We start from the raw sequence: 24,007 nt of genomic DNA on the forward strand, positions 1-24,007 counted from the left end.
GCCAGCTCCACCGGCTGTCAGTTTGCTACCGAGCACAATTCAAAGTGCTGGCTTTAGCCGATAAATCTCTAAACAGTCCAAGCTTACCTATCCAAATGTATCTCCTTTTATGAGCCAGTTAGAGGATTAAGATTGGCTAAGGAGGTTCTGCTCTCAACCCTACCGCTTTCGCAGGTGCGACTGATAGGGACGAGAAACAGGGCCTTATCGGTGGTGGCCCCTTGGCTGTGGAACTCCCTCCCCAGCGAGATCAGATCAGCTCCCTCCCTCCTGACATTTAGGAAACTACTTAAATTGTGGTGTTTCAAGCAAGCATTTGGGGAGTGAGATGAAGCAGTCAAGAAAACTGCTTTGAGTTCTCCCAGGAGTTGAGAAAAGTGGTATATAGATAATAATAATAATATTAATATTATTATTATTAATAATAATAATTATTATTATTATTATTATTAAGGTTTCTCTGGATTTACCAAAGCCTGCAGAAGGGGGTTGAACTAGAAGGCCCATGAAGTCTCTTCCAACTCTATTATTATTAGTAGTAGCATCATCATCATCATCATCATCATCATCATCATCATCATCATCATGACTGAGGCTGGATGGCTATCTGTCAGGGGTGCTTTGATTGTGTTTTCCCTGCCTGGCAGAAGGTGGTTGGACTAGATGGACTTTAGGGGTCTCTTCCGACTCTATGGTTCATGGGAAAGGGATCTTGGAGACTTAGTAGACCATAAACTGAACATGACGCCACAATGTGACGCAACAGCCAACAAGTCCGATTCGAGGCACCTTGATGTCTCCATCAAGGGAATTTGTATTCCGTGTGCTCTGCTTGACATCTAAAGCAAAGCACAAGCTGAATCTGAACCAACAGTGTGACATGGCAGCGAGAAAGGCAGTATCGATGGGAGTCTAGTGTCACGAGAGAAGGAAGTCATAGTCACGCTGTGTTCTGCTTTGGGCAGACCTCTTTACCTGGAACAATTGTGTTTGTTTGCCACTCTGGACCCCCGCCATGCTCACCTTCTCTAAGTAGTTAAACTCCATCGCAATCTCCCTGAAGAAGAAGTAGACGTGGCTCTTCCACTCCACGGCGTGGACAAAGTAGGGTTCTGCATTGAGACGAAAAACAACAAAAAACACAAAATAAATTGGCTGTCAAAGCCAGATTGGGCAAGGGTCCTTCCCAAGTCGATTCAGTTCAAAAGGCATTGATCACAGTTAAGACCCCGTAACAACAGTATCAATATCTGCAGTATCAAACTTATCAGCCTTAGGGTTATCTTTAAAGGACCTTTGAATCCATACAGCACCGGATATATATATCATACATATACATATATATAGAATATGTATATCATATATATACCGGATATGTATATCATACATATACATATATATAGAAAGAGAGAGTACATAGTGGCCAGTGTTCTTCAGTTTTTTATATTAGTAATAATAATAATAATATTTTTTATTACTACCACCCTGCTTTTTCTCTCCACAAAGTAGACTCCCAAGTGGCTGACATTAAAAGGGTTTCAATGCAACTTAATTAAAATGAAATCCTTCAGACTGATTTTACCCAGAAGACACTTGGAGTCCCCTTTTGGGAGATAAAGCGGGGTATAAATAAATATATTATTATATAATATATATAATTATTATTACAATATAATAATAATTAATATAATATATAATAATTAATATAATAATAATAATAATAATAATAATGATAATGATAATAATAATAAACTGATTTTAACCAAAAGGCATTTTGAGTCCCCTTTGGGAAGGTAAAGTGGGGTGTGTACGTATATGTGTGTGTGTGTGTGTGTGTGTGTGTGTGTGTGTATATATATATATATATATATATATATATATAAACATATATATGCATATGTATATATAATAGGAAGAATCTCCCTTTGGGGAGATAAAGTGGGGTATAAATAAATATATTATTATATAATATATAAAATTATTATTACAATATAATATAATATATGATAATATAATTATTATAATATAATGTATAAAATAATAATAATAATAATAATAATAATAAACTGATTTATACACAGAAATCATTTTGATTCCACTTTAGGGAGATTATTATTATTATTTTATAATATATAATAATGATGATAATAATAATAAACTGATTTTACCCGGAAGCCGTTTTGAGCAGACTTTGAGAAGATATAGTTGGGTATTAATAGAATAATAATAATAATAATAATAATAATAATAATAATAATAATAATATCTGATTTTACCCAGAAGCCGCTCTGAGTTCGCTTTGGGGAGATAGAATGGGGTATAAACATAACAACAACAACAACAGCAGCAACAACAATATTGAACAACAACTCCCATCACTTTTGATTATCTGGGGATAATTGGAATGGCAACCCCAACCGCGATTATTATGATGATGATTATTAAACTCCCATCAACTCTAGTCATGAAGTTCAAAGGATGAGGAAGACAGGAGATGTAGTCTGGCTGTAGTTAACCATAGTTCATTCTTCTTTGCTGTGGCTTTTGCGCACCTTTGAACCATTTGGAGTCATGCTTGACAGTGCGCAGTGTCGGGCTGTCTCCCAGGCTGCGATAAATCACTGCGTCGATGGCCAAGAAATCCGTCACGGTGGCCGTGAAGAGCATTCCGCCTGCCGTGGAGAGAGGAAGAAGGAGAGAACGAGAAAGAGAGAAAGAGAGAGAAGGTGAAGGATGGATGAGAAATGCCGTCAGGGGAAGGAGGGGAAAGAAGGCTCGGAGGCCATTCGTTTGTTGGGGGGAGCATTTGGTTCTCGGCTCAGGGAGGACTTCAAACAAGGGAAGGAGCCAGGAAGAGGAGGAACGAAGCAGGAAAAAGAGAGGATTGGGAGAATGCAGAAGGTAAAAGGAAAGAATGAGAAGAGGAGAAATAAAGAATAGGGAAAAAGGAGGAGAGAATCAGGAAGAAGAGAGGAGTGGGAGAACGCAAAAAGTAAAAAAGAAAGAGGGAGGAGAGGAGTAGTGAAGAAGAGGAAAAGATGGGGGGAAAGGAGAAGAAAGAATGGATAAAAGGAAAGGAAGATTTGAGAAGCCTAGATGGGAGAGAAGAGGGGGAAATTAATGAAGAGAGAAGCAAGATGGTGGGAAGAGAGAAAAGGTTGATAGTAATAATTGTGGGCCAAATTGGGGAGAGGTTCTTGAGGGGCCCAATGAGTTTAGATGAGGAAGAAGGGAACTATTTTTCAGCACATCCCTTTAGATCCCTTCTTTTGGATCAGTGATCAGGGATAAGAGATTAAGGGAAGCTACACCCATGGGAAATCTATCTATCCATCCACCCATCTATCTATCTCTAGAAATGAAGGGCTCCCGTTTCTGGTTTGGTGTCCCCTTCAATCTCCCTTTTCAACTTCTCAAAGCCATCTTCCAGCACAGGAGAGAGAAACTCTTATCTCCAATCATGGGTCGGAGATAAGAGGCTAAGGAAGCTGGTAGATGCACAGAACCCGTGGGATATATATCTAGACCTAGATTTGAAGGATTTCCATTCTTGGTTTGGTGTCCCCTTCAACCTCTTAAAGCAATCTTCTGGTACCGAAGAGAGAAACTCTTATCTCCAATCCCTGATTGGTGATAAGAGACTAAAGAAGCTGGTGGATGCACAGAACTCATGGGATATATATCTAGACCTAGATTTGAAGGATTTCCATTCTTGGTTTGGTGTCACCTTCAACCTCTTAAAGCAATCTTCTGGTGGTTGAGAGAGAAACTCTTATCTCCAATCACTGATTGGTGATAAGAGACTAAAGAAGCTGGTGGATGCACAGAACCCATGGGATATATATATATATAGACCTAGATTTGAAGGATTTCCATTCTTGGTTTGGTGTCCCCTTCAACCTCTTAAAGCAATCTTCTGGTACTAGAGAGAGAAACTCTTATCTCCAATCAGTGATTGGAGATAAGAAACTAAGGAAACTGGAGGATGCACAGAACCTGTGGGATATATGGATATATATATATATATATATATATAGATCTAGATTTGAAGGATTTCCATTCTTTCTTTGGTGTTCCCTTCAACTTTTTAAAGCAATCTTTTTGTGCAGGAGAGAGAAACTCTTATCTCCAATCAATGATTGGATATTGAATTATTTGTGGGACCAAATGGGGGTATTGCAATAAATCGGGCCGGGCTTTAGCACAGAAGGTTAACCGCCAACTGCAGTTAATCTTGCCAAGCAAAATGTTGACAGTTTGAAGTTCAGGTTGGGGTGAGCTCCTGGCCTTTCAGCACAGCTTCTGCCTACCAAGCAGGTAAAAAAACAACAATGTGAGTAGATAAATAGGTACCACTTTAAGCGGGGCGGTATTTAAGGCACCCATAAGGAAATGCCAGAAAAATGCCAGCGATTCGATAAAGGAGGAAGTTAATAAACAAAGCTCTTCAGCTGGGAAGATGGAGAGACAGCACCCTTCCGTGGCCGGAACCGAGCATAGCCTCCAAGATGCCAAAGATAGGAAATGCCTATATACCTCTATCTTTGTACTGTGTCTGTCCTGTCAGTGTATAATGGCATTGAATGTTTGCTGTATATGTCTTCTGTGATCCGCTCTGAGTCCCCTTCAGGGCGAGAAGAGCGGAATACAAATACTGTAAATAACTAAATAATAAGTAAATAAATAAATCCAATGTAGGTTGGGGAATGAACACTTTTCCCAAAGTTTTCTGTAAAAATTTTCCCCCTTTCCATCAACCCCAATGCAAGAGAAAGAGAGAGAGGGGGAGAGAGAAACTCTTATCTCCATTCATTGATCAGAGATAAGAGATGTACATGTGGAATATATCTGGATTTGGAGGGCCCTGTTCCTGGTTTTGTACCCCATTAAATCCCCCCTTTGAACTTCTTAAAGCAATCTTCCACTGACAGGACAGACACATTACATAGATAAGAGGTATCTACGCTTTCCCCATCTTCAGCGTCTTGGAGGTTGTACTCGATTCCTGCTACGAGGGGGTGCTCTCGCTCCATCCACCAAGCCAAAGAGCCCTGTTCACAGAGTTCCTCCTTTGATCGAATCGCCAGCGTTTTTTTGGTATTTTCTTATGGTGCCATTAAAACACCTCCCCGCTTAAGCTGTACCTATTTACCTATTCACAGCTGTTTTTGATCTGCTAGGTGGGCAGTAAGCTGGGCTGAAGGTCGGACGCTCACCCCTAACCTGGGCTTCCAACTGTCAACCTTTTGATTGGCAAGATTTACTGCAGCTGGTGGTTAACCTGCTGTGATAAAGCCAGGCCCTTATCTTATCTTCAATCATTGATCGGGTATTGAATATTGTTGTGGGGCCCAATGGGGTGTTGTAATAAATTAAATGTATGTTGGGCAAGGAACTCTTTTGCAATGTTTGCTGTGGAAATTCTCCCCTCAGGAGAGAGAGAGCGAGAGACTCTTATCTCCAATCATTGATCGGAGATAAGAGATTAAGGGAATATATTTAGATTTGGATTCGGAGGCCCCCCATTCCTGGTTTGCTGCCCTTTTGAATCTTCCCTTTTAACTCAAAGCAATCTTCCAGTGCGGGAATGAGAAGCTCTTATCTCGAATCACTGATAGGATATTGAATTTTTTGTAGGGTCCAATGGGGGGTATCGGAATAAATCGGATGTATGTCGGGGAAGGGACCAAAGTTTGCTGCAAATTTCTTCCCCTTCCATCAACTTCTCGAAGCGATCTTCCAATGCGGGAGAGAGAGAAACTCTTATCTCCAATCAATGGAAAAAATGGGAAGCCTGAGCTGTGAATCGGAACCGAACTGGAATGGCTACCAAGAGCATCCCGGTGTCGTTCTTCTCCCTGAGATGTGTATGGACTCGATGCTTCCCTCCCGTCTAGGATGCCCGCCAATGGGTCCCCAACTGACCTGTAAAGAGGGCGACGTTGGCATGTTTGGGGTCATAGGGGCACCGGGCCATGCCGCTGATGTTGTCCCCAATGAGTTCGAGGGCATCCATCTGTTAGAAGGAAAAGCAAGGCAGGTGAGAGGGAGATCTCAAAGTTGTGGGTTGATACCAGGATTCAAGGAGATGGGGTTCAAGGCATTGTATTCCACCCCCAAGGTCTTTCGCCTTCTCAGCCCTCCCAACAGATGGCCAGCGAGCCTCTACTTGTTGTTGTTCTCAGCTAAAGAGGGAAAACTCCAGGGATTCATACAACCATAGTGTTGGAAGGGGTCCCAAGGGCTATCCAATCCAACCCCATTCTGCCAGGCAGGAAAAGCACAGTCAAAGCCATTGCAACAGATGGCTACCCAGCCTCTGCATCGCATCATCATCATCATCATCATCATCATCATCATCATCACCACCACCATCATCATTACTAAAACCATAGGATCCTAGTGTTGGAAGAGATCCCAAGCGCTACCCAATCTGACCCCCATCTGCCAGGCAGGAAAAGCACAATCAAAACCCTCCTGACAGATGGCCATGCAGTCTTTGTCTAAAAACCTCCTGAGAGGTTCAGTCCCTACGGAATCAGAGCGCTGGCTCTGTGTGCCAAGTGTGGTCCAATTCCAGCTTTGGTGGAGTTCAGAGTGCTCCCTGATTGCAGGTGAACTATAAATCCCAGTACCTACAACTCCAAAATATCCAGATCAATTCACCTCAAAACGCACTAGTATTGAAATTTGGGCATATTGGATAAGCACACCAAGTTTGGTCCAGAGCCATCATTGTTTGGATTTATAGTGCGCTCTGGCTGTAGGTGAACTACCTACATGGGCATTTTGGAGTTGTGGGTATTGGGATGTATAGTTTACCTGCAATCAATGAGCACTCTGAACTCCACCAAAGATGGAATTTGACTAAACTTGGCACACAGAGCCTCCATGACCAGCAAAAAATACTGAAAGTCTTTGGGGGGGAAATTCAACCTGATTTGGGGGAGTTGTAGTTCACCTACATCCAGAGAGCACTGTGAACCCAAACACAGATGGATCTGGACCAAACTTGGCACACAGACCTGATGTACTGAAATCCGAACCCTGGAGGGGTGTGGGGGAAACTGACCTTCCTTTCTGGGAGTTGTAGTTCACCCACAACCAGAGAAACTGTGACCTCCTCGATGATGGACCTGGACCAAACTTGCCACACAGAACCCTCATGACTAACTCAACCTATTGGAGGAGTTTGAGGAGACTGACTCACCATACTGGGAGTTGTAGTTTACCCTACAGCCAGAGAGCACACTGAACCCTACCGATGATGCATCTAAAGCAAACTTGCCCAACATAACAAACTTTAAGTACTGATGGAGTTTCTCGAGGTTAAAGTTAACCTGGCATGATGTAAGTTGTAGTTCACCCACAAGCTTATGCATTTTGTACAATCAAAAACGGACAAATTCAAATAATGCAGGCAATGCTGGGTACCCAAGACAGTGTTGTGTGTGTGTGTAGATAATGCATATTGTATGAAACTGTTGTAAGGAGTAGGTTGAACCTCGGGTTTGGTAGTAAAACTGAATGGCTGTGTTGCAAAAGGAGGCAAGTCCCAAAATATGAAATGTTTGAAAAGCTTCAATCTAGACACTTGACTCCTTTGGCTGCAGCCCAAAATCCCACTGGCCTTTTTAGCTGTTGCATCACATTGTTGGCTCAAGTTCAATTGGCCCATGGCAGTGAAAGTGGAATCAAACTATGCTATTTCACTAGTGTAGATGCGCCGTTCAGTGTACTGGTTTGTGTAAATCTGAGTTACTCACGCTGTAGTTGGCACAGATTGGGTTGAAAGCGTTGGTGCCGCAGACGAAGAGCATGTTGTCGTTGCGAAGGAGCAGGACCTTGATAAAATTCCGGCATTCTGCCTGAGGAGGAGAAACAAAAGCATGCGCAGAGGGGTTACATACGTTGTATATAACCCTTATGTACAATATCTCAAAAGTTTGCGCTCGGGACTTGTTTTTTAAAGCCATGTATAGTTGACTGTAGTTCTTTCGAATGGGAAACTGAATTTTTTGAGCACAGCAAATAGTATTTCCGCACAAAGATATTGCTTTCTGCACTTATTTGGAGCCAAATTCATACGTGGCTGAGTTCTGGCACAGGAATACTGCCCCTTGAGAATTTTGCACAGAATCAGAGCTGAAAATGACAAAGAACTTTGGAAACCAGAATGGTTTTTGAAGACTTTATCTCCAATGGCAGGAATTGGCTGCAATGGACTTGTTTCGTAAAGAAATCCTCACTCCAACCCTGACCTAACCAACTGTACTCTGATCTTGATTCTAACCCAAACTCTCTCTCTAACCTTAAGTCTCTCACTAACCCTAACCTTAACTCTAACCCCGATTCTAATCTTAACTCTAGTGCTAACCACAATTCTATCTCTAATCCTAACTCTATTGGGCACCCTAACCTTAATATAACCCAAACCACAATGCTAACCATTATTGTTAACATGAATTCTAAACCCCAATTCTTACCCTGATTCTAATGCAAACTCTTAGCCTAACTCTAATTCTAACCCTAACTCAAATTCCAATTCAAACCCTGACTCTAGTTCTAACCCTAACTCTAATTTTAACTCTAAATAATTCTAACCCGAATCCTAATCTTAACTCTAACTCTGATTCTAGCACTAATCCTAACTCTAACCCTGACCCTCTTTAACCCTAACTCTAACCCTGATTCTAACTCTAGTCCTAACCCTAATCCTAACTTTAACTCTAACTAACCCTGACCTTAATCCTAACTCTAACCCTGACTCTAACCCTAATCCTAAACCTAAATCTTACTCTAACCATAACTCTAGCCCTGACCTTAACTCTAACCCTGTCCTTAACTCTAACCCTGATTCTAACTCTAATCCTAACCCTAACTAACCCTGATTCTAACCCTAATCCTAACTGTAATCATAACTCTAACCCTGACCCTAACTCTAAGCTTATCCTAACCCTAACTAACCCTGATTCTAACCATAGTCCTACTTCTAACTCTAACCATAACTCTAACCCTGACCCTAATCCTAACTCTAATTCTAACCGTAACTCTAACCCTGACCCTAATCCTAACTCTAACCCTGATTCTAACCCTAATCCTAATTCTAACTCTAACCCTGACCCTAGCCCTAACTTTAACAATAACTCTACTATAACTCTAAACCTGCCCCTAACTCTAATTCTAACTTTAACTCAAACTCTAATTCTAACTCGAACTGTGACACCTAACCCTGACCTTAATCCTTACCCTAACTGTAACTCTAACCCACCTCTAGCCGTGAAGGATTCCGCCTGCACCTAGCAGTCGTATTCTCTGCTGCCAGGGCTCTTGCATTTCAGGCACAAGGGCAACATCTCTCCCTGTTGTGGGAAGTGTCATCACGCTCCCAATTGTGGTGGCAACAGGCAAGGTCTCCCGGGCTCCGGGTTTTGCGATAGCGGGGCTCCTGGGTGCTTTTCCCTTCCTCACACCCTCCGCGTCTGCTTTGGCACAGACCTTTGTGTTCCCTATTGTGTGTGTTTTCCTCGCCTCTCTTCTGTGCTCCCATCCAAGCCCTTCTTTCTTGCTCTCTGTTTCCATGGTTTCGGGAGCAGGATGGAGACGAGCGGGGAGAAAGCAGCCCTTTGAGGAGCAAGCAGGGCTGGGTGGCGGCGTTGCGTGTGCCGCGTGTGTCTTGGCTTTCCCTCCTCCTCCCCGTTCGCTGTCAGCAGCATTGCATTGCCGGAAAATGAGAAAAGGGGCTGCAAAATGGAACAGGATCCAAGGATTATGAGTTATGGCGAACCTTGCCGGCTGCTATTTAGGAAGGAAATTTAGGAAGGAAACAAACCAAATTTAGCTATTTGGTTTGTTCCTAAACTCAGGACGTCTTGAACTACAACTCCTGTCGACCCCAAACCCTTTGGTGAGGCTGAGGGGACTTGTAGTCTAAGCAGAGACTCTGGTTGGGGGCAAGGCTGCTCGAAATGACTCCAGACTCTATTTACCTTTGTGACACTAAAAATCCGATTGTTTAAGTAGGGTGAGAGTTGTAGTTCTTTTTCCTGACATGTAGAAGCTACAAACCCTATTGGTTGGGGTGGATGAGAGTTGTAGTTCTTCTTCCCGACACTGAGAAACTGCAAACCCCATTGGTTGGGGTGGATGGGATTTGTAGTTTCTCAGTATGAGAGTTGTAGTTCTAGTTCCCAACACTGAGAAATTACAAATCCCACTGGTTGGGGAAGATGAGAATTGCAGTTCTTGTTCCTGACACTGAGAAACTACAAATCCCATTGGTTGGGGCAGATGAGAGTTGTAGTTCTTCCCAATACTGAGAAACTACAAATCCCATGGGTTGGGGCAGATGACAGTGGTGGTTCTTTGAGAGTCCTAGGTTTGGGAAGTGCACCCAAAAACCGTTTCCAATTTCGCAGAGGGACAACATGGATTTGCCACACCCACGCCAAAGGGGGCTCTGAGCACATGCAGCGTGTTTTCCGTTCCCAACACATCTGGTAGTGTGGAAATGCTTCATCTTCTCACCTTTTGCAAACCGAATCATACTCGTTTCTCCTTTGGCTCACCTAGCTCCAATCCCTTGAGTCCCCCTCTCTCAAACACACACACACACACACACACACACACACGTAAGGCTCCCCTTTCCTTCCAAGCTCCCTGGAACCATTTTTGTATCAAATGTGATTTATTAGGATGGTGGTATAATTGGTTTTGTAATTAATTATTTCCGGTCTGTTGATCGGAAGAGACACATCTCATAATCGGTGCGAAATCCAATTTCCAGATTCCATTAACGCCTCCCCGGCCGCATCCACGACAGAAGAGCCAGGCTTCCCAGGAGGATTTGGAGGCGGGCTCAGGGGGCTCAGGTTCGCAACTGGGAAATAGAAGGGGATCTGCACAACTTGTGAATGCTTTGGCTAATATCTTTCCATCTGAGCTGAGAAGCAGAGAGTAGGGATGTGTGATCCATAAAAACAATGGTTCAAAAGTCATGACAAAACTCGGGGGTGATGGAGCTTCGTTTCTAAAGTGTTTCTAAAGTATACTTAGTGAAAATTTCGTTACAATAACGAGACTAACAACATTTTGTTAGAGTAATTGCGCAAAATTAAATGACTATAATTGGGGAAACTTCGGGGGCTCCTATCGCCCTCATTTTTAAAGTTACTGGAGTGAAACTTCCTACAATGATAGAACACATTTACCACTGCTGGCCCACCAAATTTCAAAACATTTCACTTATTCACAGATTTTGGGGGAATTTTCAAAGTTTTTACAAACAACATTTAAAAAAAACTACAAGAGCGATCTACTCAAAGTTTATCTACAATGAACAAGATCACCTGGTATCAATCCTCAGAAGTTTCAGAAAGATTTGCACATCTACAGATTTCAAAAACCATTTATTCCCCCCAAAAAACGATAACAGTAATCCCCTTGAATGACTGTCTTTATGACACATAGCCACATAACTTCAACTTAGAACAGAGATATACTATTATTAACTTACTTTAGTCCTCTTTGCAGATTCAATAATTTTATTTATTATTATTAGACTGACTCTAAATGGTTGGCTGCTCCAGCCATCATTGGGGCTTTCTAATTCTGAGCACTGCATCATGGGAAATGAAGTTGAGGGCAGGGCCTTTTGCATTCTCTGCTACAGGGGGCCTCGCCTTCCCAAACTACATTTCCCAGAAGACTGTGTTCCTAGTTTCTAAGTGTAATTTCCTGTTTAATTGTGTAGTCCTTACTTTGAAAGCAGTTGTTCTACTCTGGAAACTTGCCTTTATGGCAGAAACTTCGCTAAATCGATGGAGACTCAACAAAGCAACATGTACTATAGGACGATAAGGCTCCTTCCCTTCTTAAACTACATTTCCCAGAGTTCTGTGCTGTTCCCAAAATGCACTGTTCCTTCTTTTCACCACTTCTAATGCTGAGACAAGACTACATTAATTCCAAGGAGAGGAATGGCAAGGCAGGCAGGCAGCCTTTTTGGCTTAATGGCTTTGCTTACTTGCACTGAATACAAAACTGACTTTGGGAGCCTTATGAGATTGACAAAACTTAAAACAAAAAAGTATGGCGTAAGTGTTGATTCTAAAATATTTAGTGATTATTATCCAATCACAACAATATCATGACCTACCAGGGATCATTATCCAATCACAACAATGGCATAACCTATTCGGATATGGCTTCCGACTTACAAAACTTCCCACTTTCTTACAAATTCTGGCTTTTTAAAAAAAAATTGCACATGCCTAACAACCAGGGTTGCCTTCCCCCACCACGTTCTCTCTTTCGATAATCTGGAAGTATGGTGCGGGAAACGGGATGAAAACACAGCCCTCAAACACCATTTCTGTTTTCACACGGCTCCTTGATACGATGGGGATGGCAACATGGATCCCTGATATGAATCATGGCCTTCTTGCGGCAATGTCATAACCAACCAGGGACGATTAGCCAATAGGGTGGTGTGATCGATTAAAAAAAGTTTCAAAACTCATCACAAAATTATGGGACATCTGTGTTTCGTTTCTACGGTTTTTCTAAAGTTAGTGAAAATTTTGTTACTATAACAAGAATAATGAAATTTCATAATTGCACAAGTGGGGAGACTTCAGGGGCTTCTTTCCCTCATTTCAACAGCTATTGGGGTGAAATTTATTATGATGGTAGAATGCCTTGATTATTGTTGGCCCATCAAGTTTCAGAATGTTTCACTTATCACGGATTTTTGGGGAATTTTCAAAGTTTTTATAAACAATTTTTTAAAAAAAACAAACTACAAGAGCTATCTCCTTGAATTTTCTATACAATGACACAAGGTAAAAGGGGATAGTTCACCACAACTTTCTAGAAATGTTTATACATGTACTGATTTTTGGTGTTTTTTTTAAAAGTTTTGACAAAAACATTTTCTATAAAAGCCACAACAGCTATCTCATTGAATGTCTCGCATATTAACCAATAGAACTCCCATTTAGGGAGTGCATCGACATACAGAGAGCCCTGCCAACAATGCATCAGGACCAAACATGGCATACAGACCCCGCCCCCAGTTTTGGCTCATCACTCTAATCTGTTAAGGTCATTTTGAATTCTACTCCTGGTTTCTGGAGTATTGGCTATCCCTCCCAATTTACTTACTAGAGGTATCATTCCTCCTCTTTGCAGATTCAACAATTTATTGTTGCGACAAAGTCATAACCAATCAAGGATCATTATACAATCACAACAGTGGCATGACCTATCAGGGATCCATGCCATCATCCTGATTACGTCATGGAGACAGATTGGGCTCCATTAAAAACATGTCCCTATATCATGATCTCTTCCTACACAGAGCCATATGTGGTTCCATGAAATAACAGGGACAGTAACATGCATCCCGAATAGGACACATCATTCTTGGATAATGATCCCTGATAGGTCATACCATTGTTGCGGTTGGATAATGATCCCTGATAGGTCTTGCTATTGATGTCATTGGATTATGACCTCTCATAGGTCTTGCCATTGATGTGATTGGATAATGATCCCTGAGAGGTTATACCATTGTGGCGATTGGATAATGATTCTGATAGGTTATGCCATTGTTGTGATTGGCTAATAATCCCTGAAAGGTCATTATATTGTTGTGATTGGATAATGATCCCTGATAGGTCATACCATTGTGGCGATTGGATAATGATCTCTGATAGCTTATGCCACAGTTATAATTGGCTAATATTCCCTGAAAGGTAATATTGTTGTGATTGCATAATGATCCCTGATAGGTCATGCTATTGTTGTGATGGGATAATGATCCCGGATAGGTCATGATATTGTTGTGATTGGATAATGATCCCTGATAGGTCATGATATTGTTGTGATTAGATAATGATCCCTGATAGGTCTTGTTATTGTTGCAATAAAGTCATAGCCAATCACAACAACGGCATGACCTACCAGGGATCCATGTCACCACCCCAGAAATAGGACCAGATCTCCCAGTTATTCCAGACTGTATGCAATATTGTCTACCATTCAGTAGAACACATTATTATATTTATTTATATTTACTTATGTTAACGTACCTCATGTTTCCCCTTCATCCGACAGATGTTGATATCGTGTTGGTTGGAGGTCCATGTCAGCTTCTGCAGGAAGTTGGGAAAAATGGAGGAATGTCACAACAAAAAATATATCTATGGCAACCATCTCACAGCCCTGGAAAAAAGATGTGTCTTTCCCCACTTACCCGGTGGTATCTCATCTCGCTGGCTGAGGTTGGTTCCAGGCTGATCCGGTACAAGTTATCCCTGAAACAAGAAAGAGAAAGGGGAATAAAAGAAGAGAGAAACATGAAGAATGAAGAAAAAAATATTGTCTGTTAAAACAATACAAAGCAGAATAGAGTGGTAGACACTCTACTCCTACTGATTCAGAATAGAATCGCATTGGCACATTTAGCTGCTTCATCACAATCTTGACTCGCGTCCAGTTTGCAGTTGACTAAGACACCTAGAGCTCTTTCATATGGACTCTCCATCCTTTTCTCTATCTTTCTCCAGCTACCTTCGCTTTCTCTTTATCCTCAATCTTTTGAATGAGATTTTCCTGCTTCTTGCAGGGGGTTGGCCCATCCATGAGGTATCTTCCAACTTGATGATTCTATGATCCTTTTCTCTCTCTCTCTCTATCTATCTATCTATCTTGATCTATCTATCTATCATCTCTCTAGTCTAGCTTGTCTTCTATCTTTCTCTATCATGTCTTATTTTTCCTCTCTATTTCTCTCTTTTTCTCCTTTTATATCATCTCTCTCTCTCTACTCCCTATCTTCTATCCATCTGTAACCTCAGCAGACTGAAAGCCGAAACCAAGTTCACAACATCTGTTATAGAATTCCAATATGCTGATGATAACACAGTTTGTGCGCATTCAGAAGCAGACCTACAAACCACTCTAAACACCTTTACAGAAGCATACACGAAGCTCAGCCCCTCATTAAACATTGAGAAAACCAAAGTACTCTTCCAGCAGTCACCAGCCATCCCCTCTCCAATGCCAGAAATACAGCTTAATGGTGTAACATTAGAAAATGTTGACCATTTCAACTCTCTTGGCAGCCACCTCTCCACAAAAGTCAACATTGACACTGAAATACAACACCGCCTGAGCTCTGCGAGTGCAGCATTTTTCTGAACGAAGGATTGGGACATTCTTAGGGATACCAAGGTGCTTGCTTATTGTCCTCCCAACCTTGTCATATGCTTGGCCACGGTGGTCCAAACTCTGGTTACATCCCGTATAGACTACTGCAACGCTCTCTACGAGGGGTTGCCTCTGAAGACTGCCCGGAAGCTGCAATTAGTACAACAAGCGGCAGCCAGATTACTAACAGGAGTGGGATACAGGGAGCATACGACTCCTCTGTTGCGTCAGCTCCACTGGCTGCCAATTAGCTTCTGAGCACAATTCAAAGTGCTGGTGTTGACCTATAAATCCCTAAACGACTCCGGCCCAGTTTACCTGTCCGAACGGATTCTCCCCTATGAACCATCAAGGTTGTTAAGATCTTCTGGAGGGGCCCTGCTCTCGGTCCCACCACCCTCGCAATCGCGTCTGGTGGGGACAAGGGGCAGGGCCTTCTCGGTGGTGGCCCCTCGGCTCTGGAACTCTCTCCCATTGGAGATTGGAACTGCCCCTTCTCTCCTGACCTTTAGAAAGTTGGTGAAAACCTGGCTCTGGAATTTGGCATTTGATGAGTGAGTCAATAACCCTTGACCACACGGACAGATGGTGATGAATTGTGATTTTATTCTGACGACTTGGCCTTATGTAATTATATGATTGTATTTTAATGTGTTTTATATTAGTGTTTTATAGGATGTGATGTTTTAACTATTGTGTATGAATTCCTCTGTTGTAAATCGGACTGAGTCCCTCGTCGGAAGTGAGAAGACTGGTACATAAACGTTATAAATAAATAAATAAATAAATAAACAAATAAATGCTTGTGAAATGTGGTCTACAGATGTCACACTCAACTCCTGGAGTGATTCCATCAGCATTGCCTCTGAAAAATCCTGCAAATCTCTTGGGAAGACGGGCGGGCAAATGTCAGTGTGCTGGGAGAAGCAAAGACCACCAGCATTGAAGCGATGCTCCTCTGCTATCAACTCCACTGGACTGAAGGCCACGTTGCCCAAATGCCCGATCACCATCTCCCAAAGCAGTTACTCTACTCCCAACTCAAGATCGGAAAACGAAATGTTGGACAGAAAAAGAGATTTAAAGATGGGCTTAAAGCCAACCTTAAAAACAGTGGTATACACACCAAGAAATGGGAAGCCCTGGTGCTTGAGCACTCTAAATGGAAGTCAGCTGTGACCAACAGTGCTGTGGAATTCAAAGAGGCACGAATGGAGGATTAAAGGGAGAAATGAGTCAAGAGGAAGGTGCATCAAGCTAACCCTGATGGGGACCAACTGGAAACCAATGCCCTCACTGTGGGTTAAACCCCTGTGCCGGCAGGACTGAAGACCGACAGGTCGCAGGTTCAAATCCAGGGAGAGGCGGATGAGCTCCCTCTATCAGCTCCAGCTCCTCATGCGGGGACATGAGAGAAGCCTCCCACAAGGATGATAAAGCATCAAATCATCCGGGCGTCCCCTGGGCAACGTCCTTGCAGACGGCCAATTCTCTCACACCAGAAGCGACTTGCAGTTTCTCAGGTCGCTCCTGACACTACAAAAAAAAACTGTGGAAGATCAAGAATAGGGTGCCACAGTCTCCTATGTATCCACAGCCAAGGCACTACACTTGGAAGGCCATCATACTCGGACAATGAGGGATCACCTAAGTAAGTATCCATCTATCTTATTTATCTTTCTCTATATTTATCTGTCTGTCTGTCTGTCTATCTCAGTGGTTCTCAACCTTCCTAATGGTGTGACCACTTAATACAGTCCCCCATGTTGTGGTGACCCCCAACCATAATATTGTTTTGATTGCTACTTCATAACAGTCATTTTACTACTCTTATAAATCATAATGTAAATATCTGATATGCAGGATGCATTTTCATTCACTGGACCAAACTGGGCACAAATACCCAATGCACCCAAATGTGAATGCTAGTGGGGTTGGGCGAGGATTGATTTTGTAATTTGGGAGTTGTAGTTGCTAGGATTTATAGTTCACTTATAATCAAAGAGTATTCTGAACTCCACCAGCAATGGATTTGAACCAAACTTGGCTCCCATGACCAATGGAAAACATTGGAAGGGTTTGATGGGCATTGACCTTGAGTTTGGGAGTTGTAGTTCACCTATATCCAGAGAGCACTGTGGACTCATGCAATGGTGGATCTGGACCAAACTTGGCATGAATACTCAATATGCCCAAATGTGAACACTGGTGGGGTCTGGGGAAAATAGATCCAAACATGAGCCAACAATGTGATGTGGCGGCAAAAAAAGTCAATGGGATCTTGGTCTGCATCAATAGGAGCATAGTGTCTAGATCTAGGGAAGTCATGTTATCCCTCTATTCTGCTTTGGTTAGACCACACCTGGAATATTGTGTCCAATTCTGGGCACCACACTTGAAGAGAGATATTGACAAGCTGGAATGTGTCCAGAGGAGAGCGACTAAAATGATAAAAGGTCTGGAGAACAAGCCCTATGAGGAGCGGCTTAAGGAGCTGGGCATGTTTAGCCTGAAGAAGAGAAGGCTGAGAGGAGACATGATAGCCATGTGTAAATATGTGAGAGGAAGCCACAGGGAGGAGGGAGCAAGCTTGTTTTCTGCTTCCCTGGAGACTAGGACGCGGAACAATGGCTTCAAACTACAAGAAAGGAGATTCCATCTGAACATGAGGAAGAACTTCCTGACTGTGAGAGCCGTTCAGCAGTGGAACTCTCTGCCCCGGAGTGTGGTGGAGGCTCCTTCTTTGGAAGCTTTTAAGCAGAGGCTGGATGGCCATTTGTCAGGGGTGATTTGAATGCAATATTCCTGCTTCTTGGCAGGGGGTTGGACTGGATGGCCCATGAGGTCTCTTCCAACTCTTTGATTCTATGATCTTGACATTTGGGAGTTGTAGTTGCTGGGATTTATAGTTCATTACAATCAAAGAACATTCTGAACTCCACCAACCATAGAATTGGCTCAAACTTCCCACATAGAATCCCCATGACCATCAGAAAATACTGTGTTTTCTGATGGTCTTTGGCGACCCCTCTGACACCCCCTCGCGACCCCCTCAGGGGTCCCGACCCCCAGGTTGAGAAACACTGGTCTATCTATTATTATTATTATTATTATTATTATTATTATTATTATATTTTTTTATACCCCACTTTATCTCTCCTGCAGGAGACTCAAAGTGGTGTTCCCTCTCTCTCTTTCTTTTTCCCCTTCTTTCCGTCTTTCATTCATTCCCTTTTGTCCATCCATCCATCCATCATCTCTCCCTCCCTTCCTCCCTCTATCTATCTATCTATCTATCTATCTATCTATCTATATCGTCTTTCTTACTGAAATGCACTAGTCTTAATGTGCCCAATCCCAGTTATTTTTTCACACTTTCCCCTTTTCTCCATCCTTTCATTTATTTTTCTTTTCTTTTTGCTCTTCCTCTGGACTGCAGGTTGCCATGGTGACGCAGCAGGCCTCAAGCACAGCCGCATGGCCCGCTTACTCTGGATTCAGGCAACACTGGGTCTCCTTTGTGCACCGGCACCCCTTTGCGGCTCTCTTTACCCCCCACTTTGCACACCAGTCCCAGCTTGGCTCTCTTAAATGCAATCTAATGTTTCCCTTAAAGAAACAGACGTCCTGCTAGAATGGATGGCTAGACTGAAACTGGGAAAGTGCTCCTGTACCTTTAAGACAATAATCATGGCAGTGACTTGCAGGTGCAGACTGTCCTTCGATGGACCTCCAATGATCTTGTGACCAATTTCGAGGGCAACGCGCATACATGCACACACCCTACAGGTTATGCATCCAAAACGCTCGGGACAAGAAGTGTTTGGTTATTAGGGCTATGCAAAGCTTAGAATCATAGAATCATAGAATCATAGAATCAAAGAGTTGGAAGAGACCTCATGGGCCATCCAGTCCAACCCCCTGCCAAGAAGCAGGAATATTGCATTCAAATCACCCCTGACAGATGGCCATCCAGCCTCTGCTTAAAAGCTTCCAAAGAAGGAGCCTCCACCACACTCCGGGGCAGAGAGTTCCACTGCTGAACGGCTCTCACAGTCAGGAAGTTCTTCCTAATGTTCAGATGGAATCTCCTCTCTTGTAGTTTGAAGCCATTGTTCTGCGTCCTAGTCTCCAAGGAAGCAGAAAACAAGCTTGCTCCCTCCTCCCTGTGGCTTCCTCTCACATATTTATACATGGCTATCATATCTCCTCTCAGCCTTCTCTTCTTCAGACTAAACATGCCCAGTTCCCTAAGCCGCTCCTCATAGGGCTTGTTCTCCAGACCCTTGATCGTTTTAGTCGCCCTCCTCTGGACACATTCCAGCTTGTCAATATCTCTCTTGAATTGTGGTGCCCAGAATTGGACACAATATTCCAGGTGTGGTCTAACCAAAGCAGAATAGAGGGGTAGCATGACTTCCCTAGATCTAGACACTATGCTCCTCTTGATTCAGGGCAAAATCCCATTGGCTTTTTTTGCTGCCACATCACATTGTTGGCTCATGTTTAACTTGTTGTCCACGAGGACTCCAAGATCTTTTTCACACGTACTGCTCTCGAGCCAGGTATTGTCCCCCATTTTGTATCTTTGCATTTCATTTTTCCTGCCAAAGTGGAGTATCTTGCATTTGTCACTGTTGAACTTCATTTTGTTAGTTTTGGCCCATCTCTCTAATCTTCGGAGTTCCGTTTCATAATTCAGAGATTTGTATGATTTGTTAATACACATCTCCGAATTACTAATCGGGATGGGATATCCCCCTCCCAAAGCATTACGAAACGGAATGGAAGCCTCCGAAAAGTTTCGGAGAGATTAGTAAAGATTTGTTGTTTCGGAGCATTTCAAGCTATAGTTTCTTTCAATGTGATGTGCTCTGTAATTGTCTGAGGTGTGAGGAGGCTGATGTCATTGACAACAGCATCTGTATGCTGTTTTTTTTCCCTTGTCAGCCAATCACAAGGCTTTCGGCAAAGCTAGTCTCCTCCTTTAATTTGCAAAATCTTTTAAAAATTCCTAAAAATCAGTGGATGACCAAAACGTTCTGACACATGCCAGGCTTAAAGTCGTTCCAATTCAAGGTGCAGGTTATCACCTATAAAGCCCTAAACCAGTGTTTCTCAACTTGGGGGTCGGGACCCCTGAGGGGGTCACAAAGGGGTGTCAGAGGGGTCGCCAAAGACTATCAGGAAACACAGTATTTTCTGATGGTCATGGGGATTGCATGTGGGAAGTTTGAGCCAATTATATCATTGGTGGAGTTCAGAATATTCTTTGATTGTAGTGAACTATAAATCCCAGCAAATACAACTCCCAAAAGTCAAGGTCTATTTTCTCCAGGCTCCACCAGTGTTCACATTTGCGCATATTGAGTATTTGTGCCAAGTTTGGTCCAGATCCACCATTGCGTGAGTCCACAGTGCTCTCTGGATATAGGTGAACTACAACTCCCAAACTCAAGATCAATGCCCACCAAACCCTTCAAGTGTTTTCCGTTGGTCATAGGAGTTCTGTGTGGCAAATTAGGTTCGAATCCATCACTGGTGGAGTTCAGAATGCTCTTTGATTATAGGTGAGCTATAAATCCCAGCAACTACAACTCCCAAATTACAAAATCAATCCTCCCCCAACCCCACTAGCATTTACATGTGGGTGCATTGGGTATTTGTGCCCAGTTTGGTCCAGTGAATGAAAATACATCTTGCATATCTGATATTTACATTATGATTTATAACAGTAGTAAAATGTTATGAAGTAGCAGCAAAAACAATGTTATGGTTGGGGGTCACCACAACATGAGGGACTGTATTAAGGGGTCATGGCGTTAGGAAGGTTGAGAACCACGGCCCTAAACGGTTTGGGACCCGCCTACCTTTGTGACTGTATCTCCCTTCATGAACCACCTCGGGCCCTCTGATCTTCTAAGGAGGCCCTTCTCTCGCCCCTGCCAGTTTCACAAGCTCGCCTGGTTAGTACAAGGGAGAGAGCCTTTTCTGCTGTGGCTCCCCAACTCTGGAACTCACTGCCTGGAGAAATTAGGAAAGCCCCTTCCCTAGAAATTTTTAAAAAGAACCTCAAAACCTGGCTCTTCTACTGTGCCTTTGATGAGTACGTATACAATTTCACATTATTGCTCAGCCTCAAGTTCTGTCATCGGAGTATTCGTCCCCCCCTCGTGGGAAAGCCTGCTTCCACAACCTCCCCTATAATTGAGCTCTCCTCCGCAAATTACCTGCTTCTCTTCTTTATCTCGCCCGAGTTTTTAATTAGTTTTAATCAGTTTGTCTTTTAATCATTACATGTAGCCCGCCCATTATTATTGTGTCTGTGCTTATTGTAATTTTTACATTGTTATGTATGCATATGTTTTATGTTAATATGATGCTATTGTTTATTGTTTGTGTTTTCGGTTTGTGTTTTGGTTTTTTCTTTATTGTAATTGTTGTCTGGGCTTGGCTTCATGTAAGCCGTTCCGAGTCCTCATCGGGGAGATGATGATGATGATGATGATGATGATTATCTTTATTTGTACCCTGCTAGCATCTCCCGAAGGACTCGATGCGGCTTACAAAGGCCAAGGCCACAATAAGACAACAATATAACAATTACATATAAACCAAAAGCAAATCAAAAACATTAAAGCAATAGCAGTAAACAATAAAACAACACACCGTGATACAATAAAAACTAGGCCGGGCAAATGTAATGGGTACAGATTAAAAAGTGCTGAGTATGCTGAGTGATATATAAGGATTTTTGGATAGGTGCAATGTGCAGACAATCTTAATCTCTAATAAAGTGCTTTTGGGACGTGTTGCTGGGGTTTTCCTATTCTGGAAAGGCACACCAGAATAGCCAGGTCTTCAAGCTCTTCCTAAAGACTGCCAACGTAGGGGCTTGTCTGATGTCCTTGGGGAGGGAGTTCCAGAGTCGGGGGGCTACCACAGAGAAGGCCCTGTCCCTCGTCCCCACTAGCCGCGCTTGCGACGCAGGTGGGATCGTGAGCAGGGTCTCTCCGGATAAACGAAGAGAGCGTGCGGGTTCATAGATGGAGATGCGGTCACACAGGTAGGCAGGTCCCAAACCGTTAAGGGCTTTGTAGGTGAGCACCTGCACCTTGAATTGGGACCGGAAAATGAACGGCAGCCAGTGGAGCTCCTTGAACAGGAGGGTTGACTTCTCTCTGTAAGGAACACCAGTTAACATCCTGGCCACCGCCCGTTGGGAGTTGTAGTTGCGGGGTATAAATAAAGATGATGATGATTATTATTATTATTATGTTGCCTACAAGTGTGCCAAGTTTCATCCTGATTGCCATAGAAATGATGGAGAAACAAGTCTTGATATTTTCTTCATGGAGCAAATCTTAACGAAACCATTACGAAGCTTCGGAGATTTGGGATCAGGACACGAAACTGGATCCCTCTGAATCTTTACAAAACGAAGTGGGGGCCATCCAAATTTCTGAACCAAACTACTAATTGAACACCTCTAATAGACAACAAACTGAACATGAGCCAGTAGTGTGATGCAGCAGCAGAAAAAAGCCAATGTGATTCTTGGTTGCACAAGAGGAAAAAAGTGTACAGATCGAGGAAGTCACTGCCCACTCGATTCTGCTTTGGAATAACCCTGTGATTTGTAAACGTTATAGCAATCGGATACTAATGATATCTCCGACCATTAGAAGGTCTACTTCCTGTTGTCTCAGCCCTGTTCTTAACTATGAGTCGCTTGTAAGTTGGATGTTTGCAACTCAGGAACGGTCTGTATTTGGAAGGAGACATGTCTGCAGAAAGAATGCACAATTTTACAAAGACAATACCGAAAACAGAGAAGCAAGCCTTGAAATTTTCCCCTTTGCCGCCAACGGAATGAATCGGAACAAAACAATTATGAAGCTTCAAAGGTTCGGATCACGAAACGAAATGAGACCCCTCCGAATCTTTAAGAAACACAGCAGTAGGCAATCTGAATCTCCAAAAATGAATTACTGATTGGATTTCAGCCACTTCGCACAGACTATGTGTGTGTGTATATAGGTATGTGTATGTGTTTGTATACACACACACACATTTACGCATAACGTATCATATATACCTTATAAGCATACTCCTAAAGGGACGGTATGAACAATCTCTGAAACAATTTTGCGCACCAAGTCTGTATTTACGGGAACCATCTGAAAGCAAAGGTGCCACTCTCTCAGCTATCCGCTTGGACCATTTTGGAGTAATTTGGATGTTTGGCCCAAGAATTCTGAAGCTGTTCAGGGCAAATGAGGGACAGCGAGTGATCACGCACTGTGGTTACCTTTCTCCGACAAACAAGGTCCTGTTGACGATCAGCATGCGCTGGATGTTGAGGCGCTCAGCTCCCCCGTCTTGGCTGGAGAAGCGTCCCATGCCGTTCCCCACAAAGACTGAGTACTGCTTCACATCTGCAAGAATAGGGATGGATATAGGTGAGTTCGAATGACTTCAGAGAAGGCCAATAAGTGGGATTGGGAACTTATGAGAAAAGGTAGAGGGATCTGGACATTAGAGGTATGCATAATTATCATAAGTCATATCAAATTCTTTACATTCGTACTTACGAGGCATATCCGATGCGTGCGCCAAAAACTTAAGAATTGAAACTCAATCCTTTTTATTTGCATTTTGTAAACCTCGGAAGCCTTCCAAAATCAGTTTTATGTTCAGACCAAGGAAGCAAAGCAAAGCCAAAAAGGCCACCTTTCCTCTTTAAATGAATGGCCTCTCACCATCAGGAGAGGGAAGCAGCAGGGAGAAAGAA

The 24,007-nt window shown here is 42.9% G+C and overlaps 1 protein-coding gene across 5 annotated transcripts in view; it reads right to left on the reverse strand.

Moving 5' to 3' along the window:
- The window catches only part of SEMA6B (semaphorin 6B), a 108,805-nt gene that overhangs the window by 14,766 nt on the left and 70,032 nt on the right, over positions 1 to 24,007 (reverse strand). For all 5 annotated transcript variants that reach the window (XM_060784936.2, XM_060784937.2, XM_067473488.1 and 2 more), the window contains exons 3-9: positions 23,525 to 23,651; positions 14,258 to 14,318; positions 14,094 to 14,156; positions 7,767 to 7,868; positions 5,926 to 6,016; positions 2,553 to 2,672; positions 1,024 to 1,112 (exon numbers count right to left, since the gene is read on the reverse strand). In XM_060784936.2, coding sequence (XP_060640919.2) covers positions 1,024 to 1,112; positions 2,553 to 2,672; positions 5,926 to 6,016; positions 7,767 to 7,868; positions 14,094 to 14,156; positions 14,258 to 14,318; positions 23,525 to 23,651 — 653 coding nt within the window. The remainder of the gene's footprint in view (positions 1 to 1,023; positions 1,113 to 2,552; positions 2,673 to 5,925; positions 6,017 to 7,766; positions 7,869 to 14,093; positions 14,157 to 14,257; positions 14,319 to 23,524; positions 23,652 to 24,007) is intronic.

The sequence above is a fragment of the Anolis sagrei genome, chromosome X, assembly GCF_037176765.1.
Source record: "Anolis sagrei isolate rAnoSag1 chromosome X, rAnoSag1.mat, whole genome shotgun sequence".
Lineage (NCBI taxonomy): Eukaryota > Metazoa > Chordata > Lepidosauria > Squamata > Dactyloidae > Anolis > Anolis sagrei.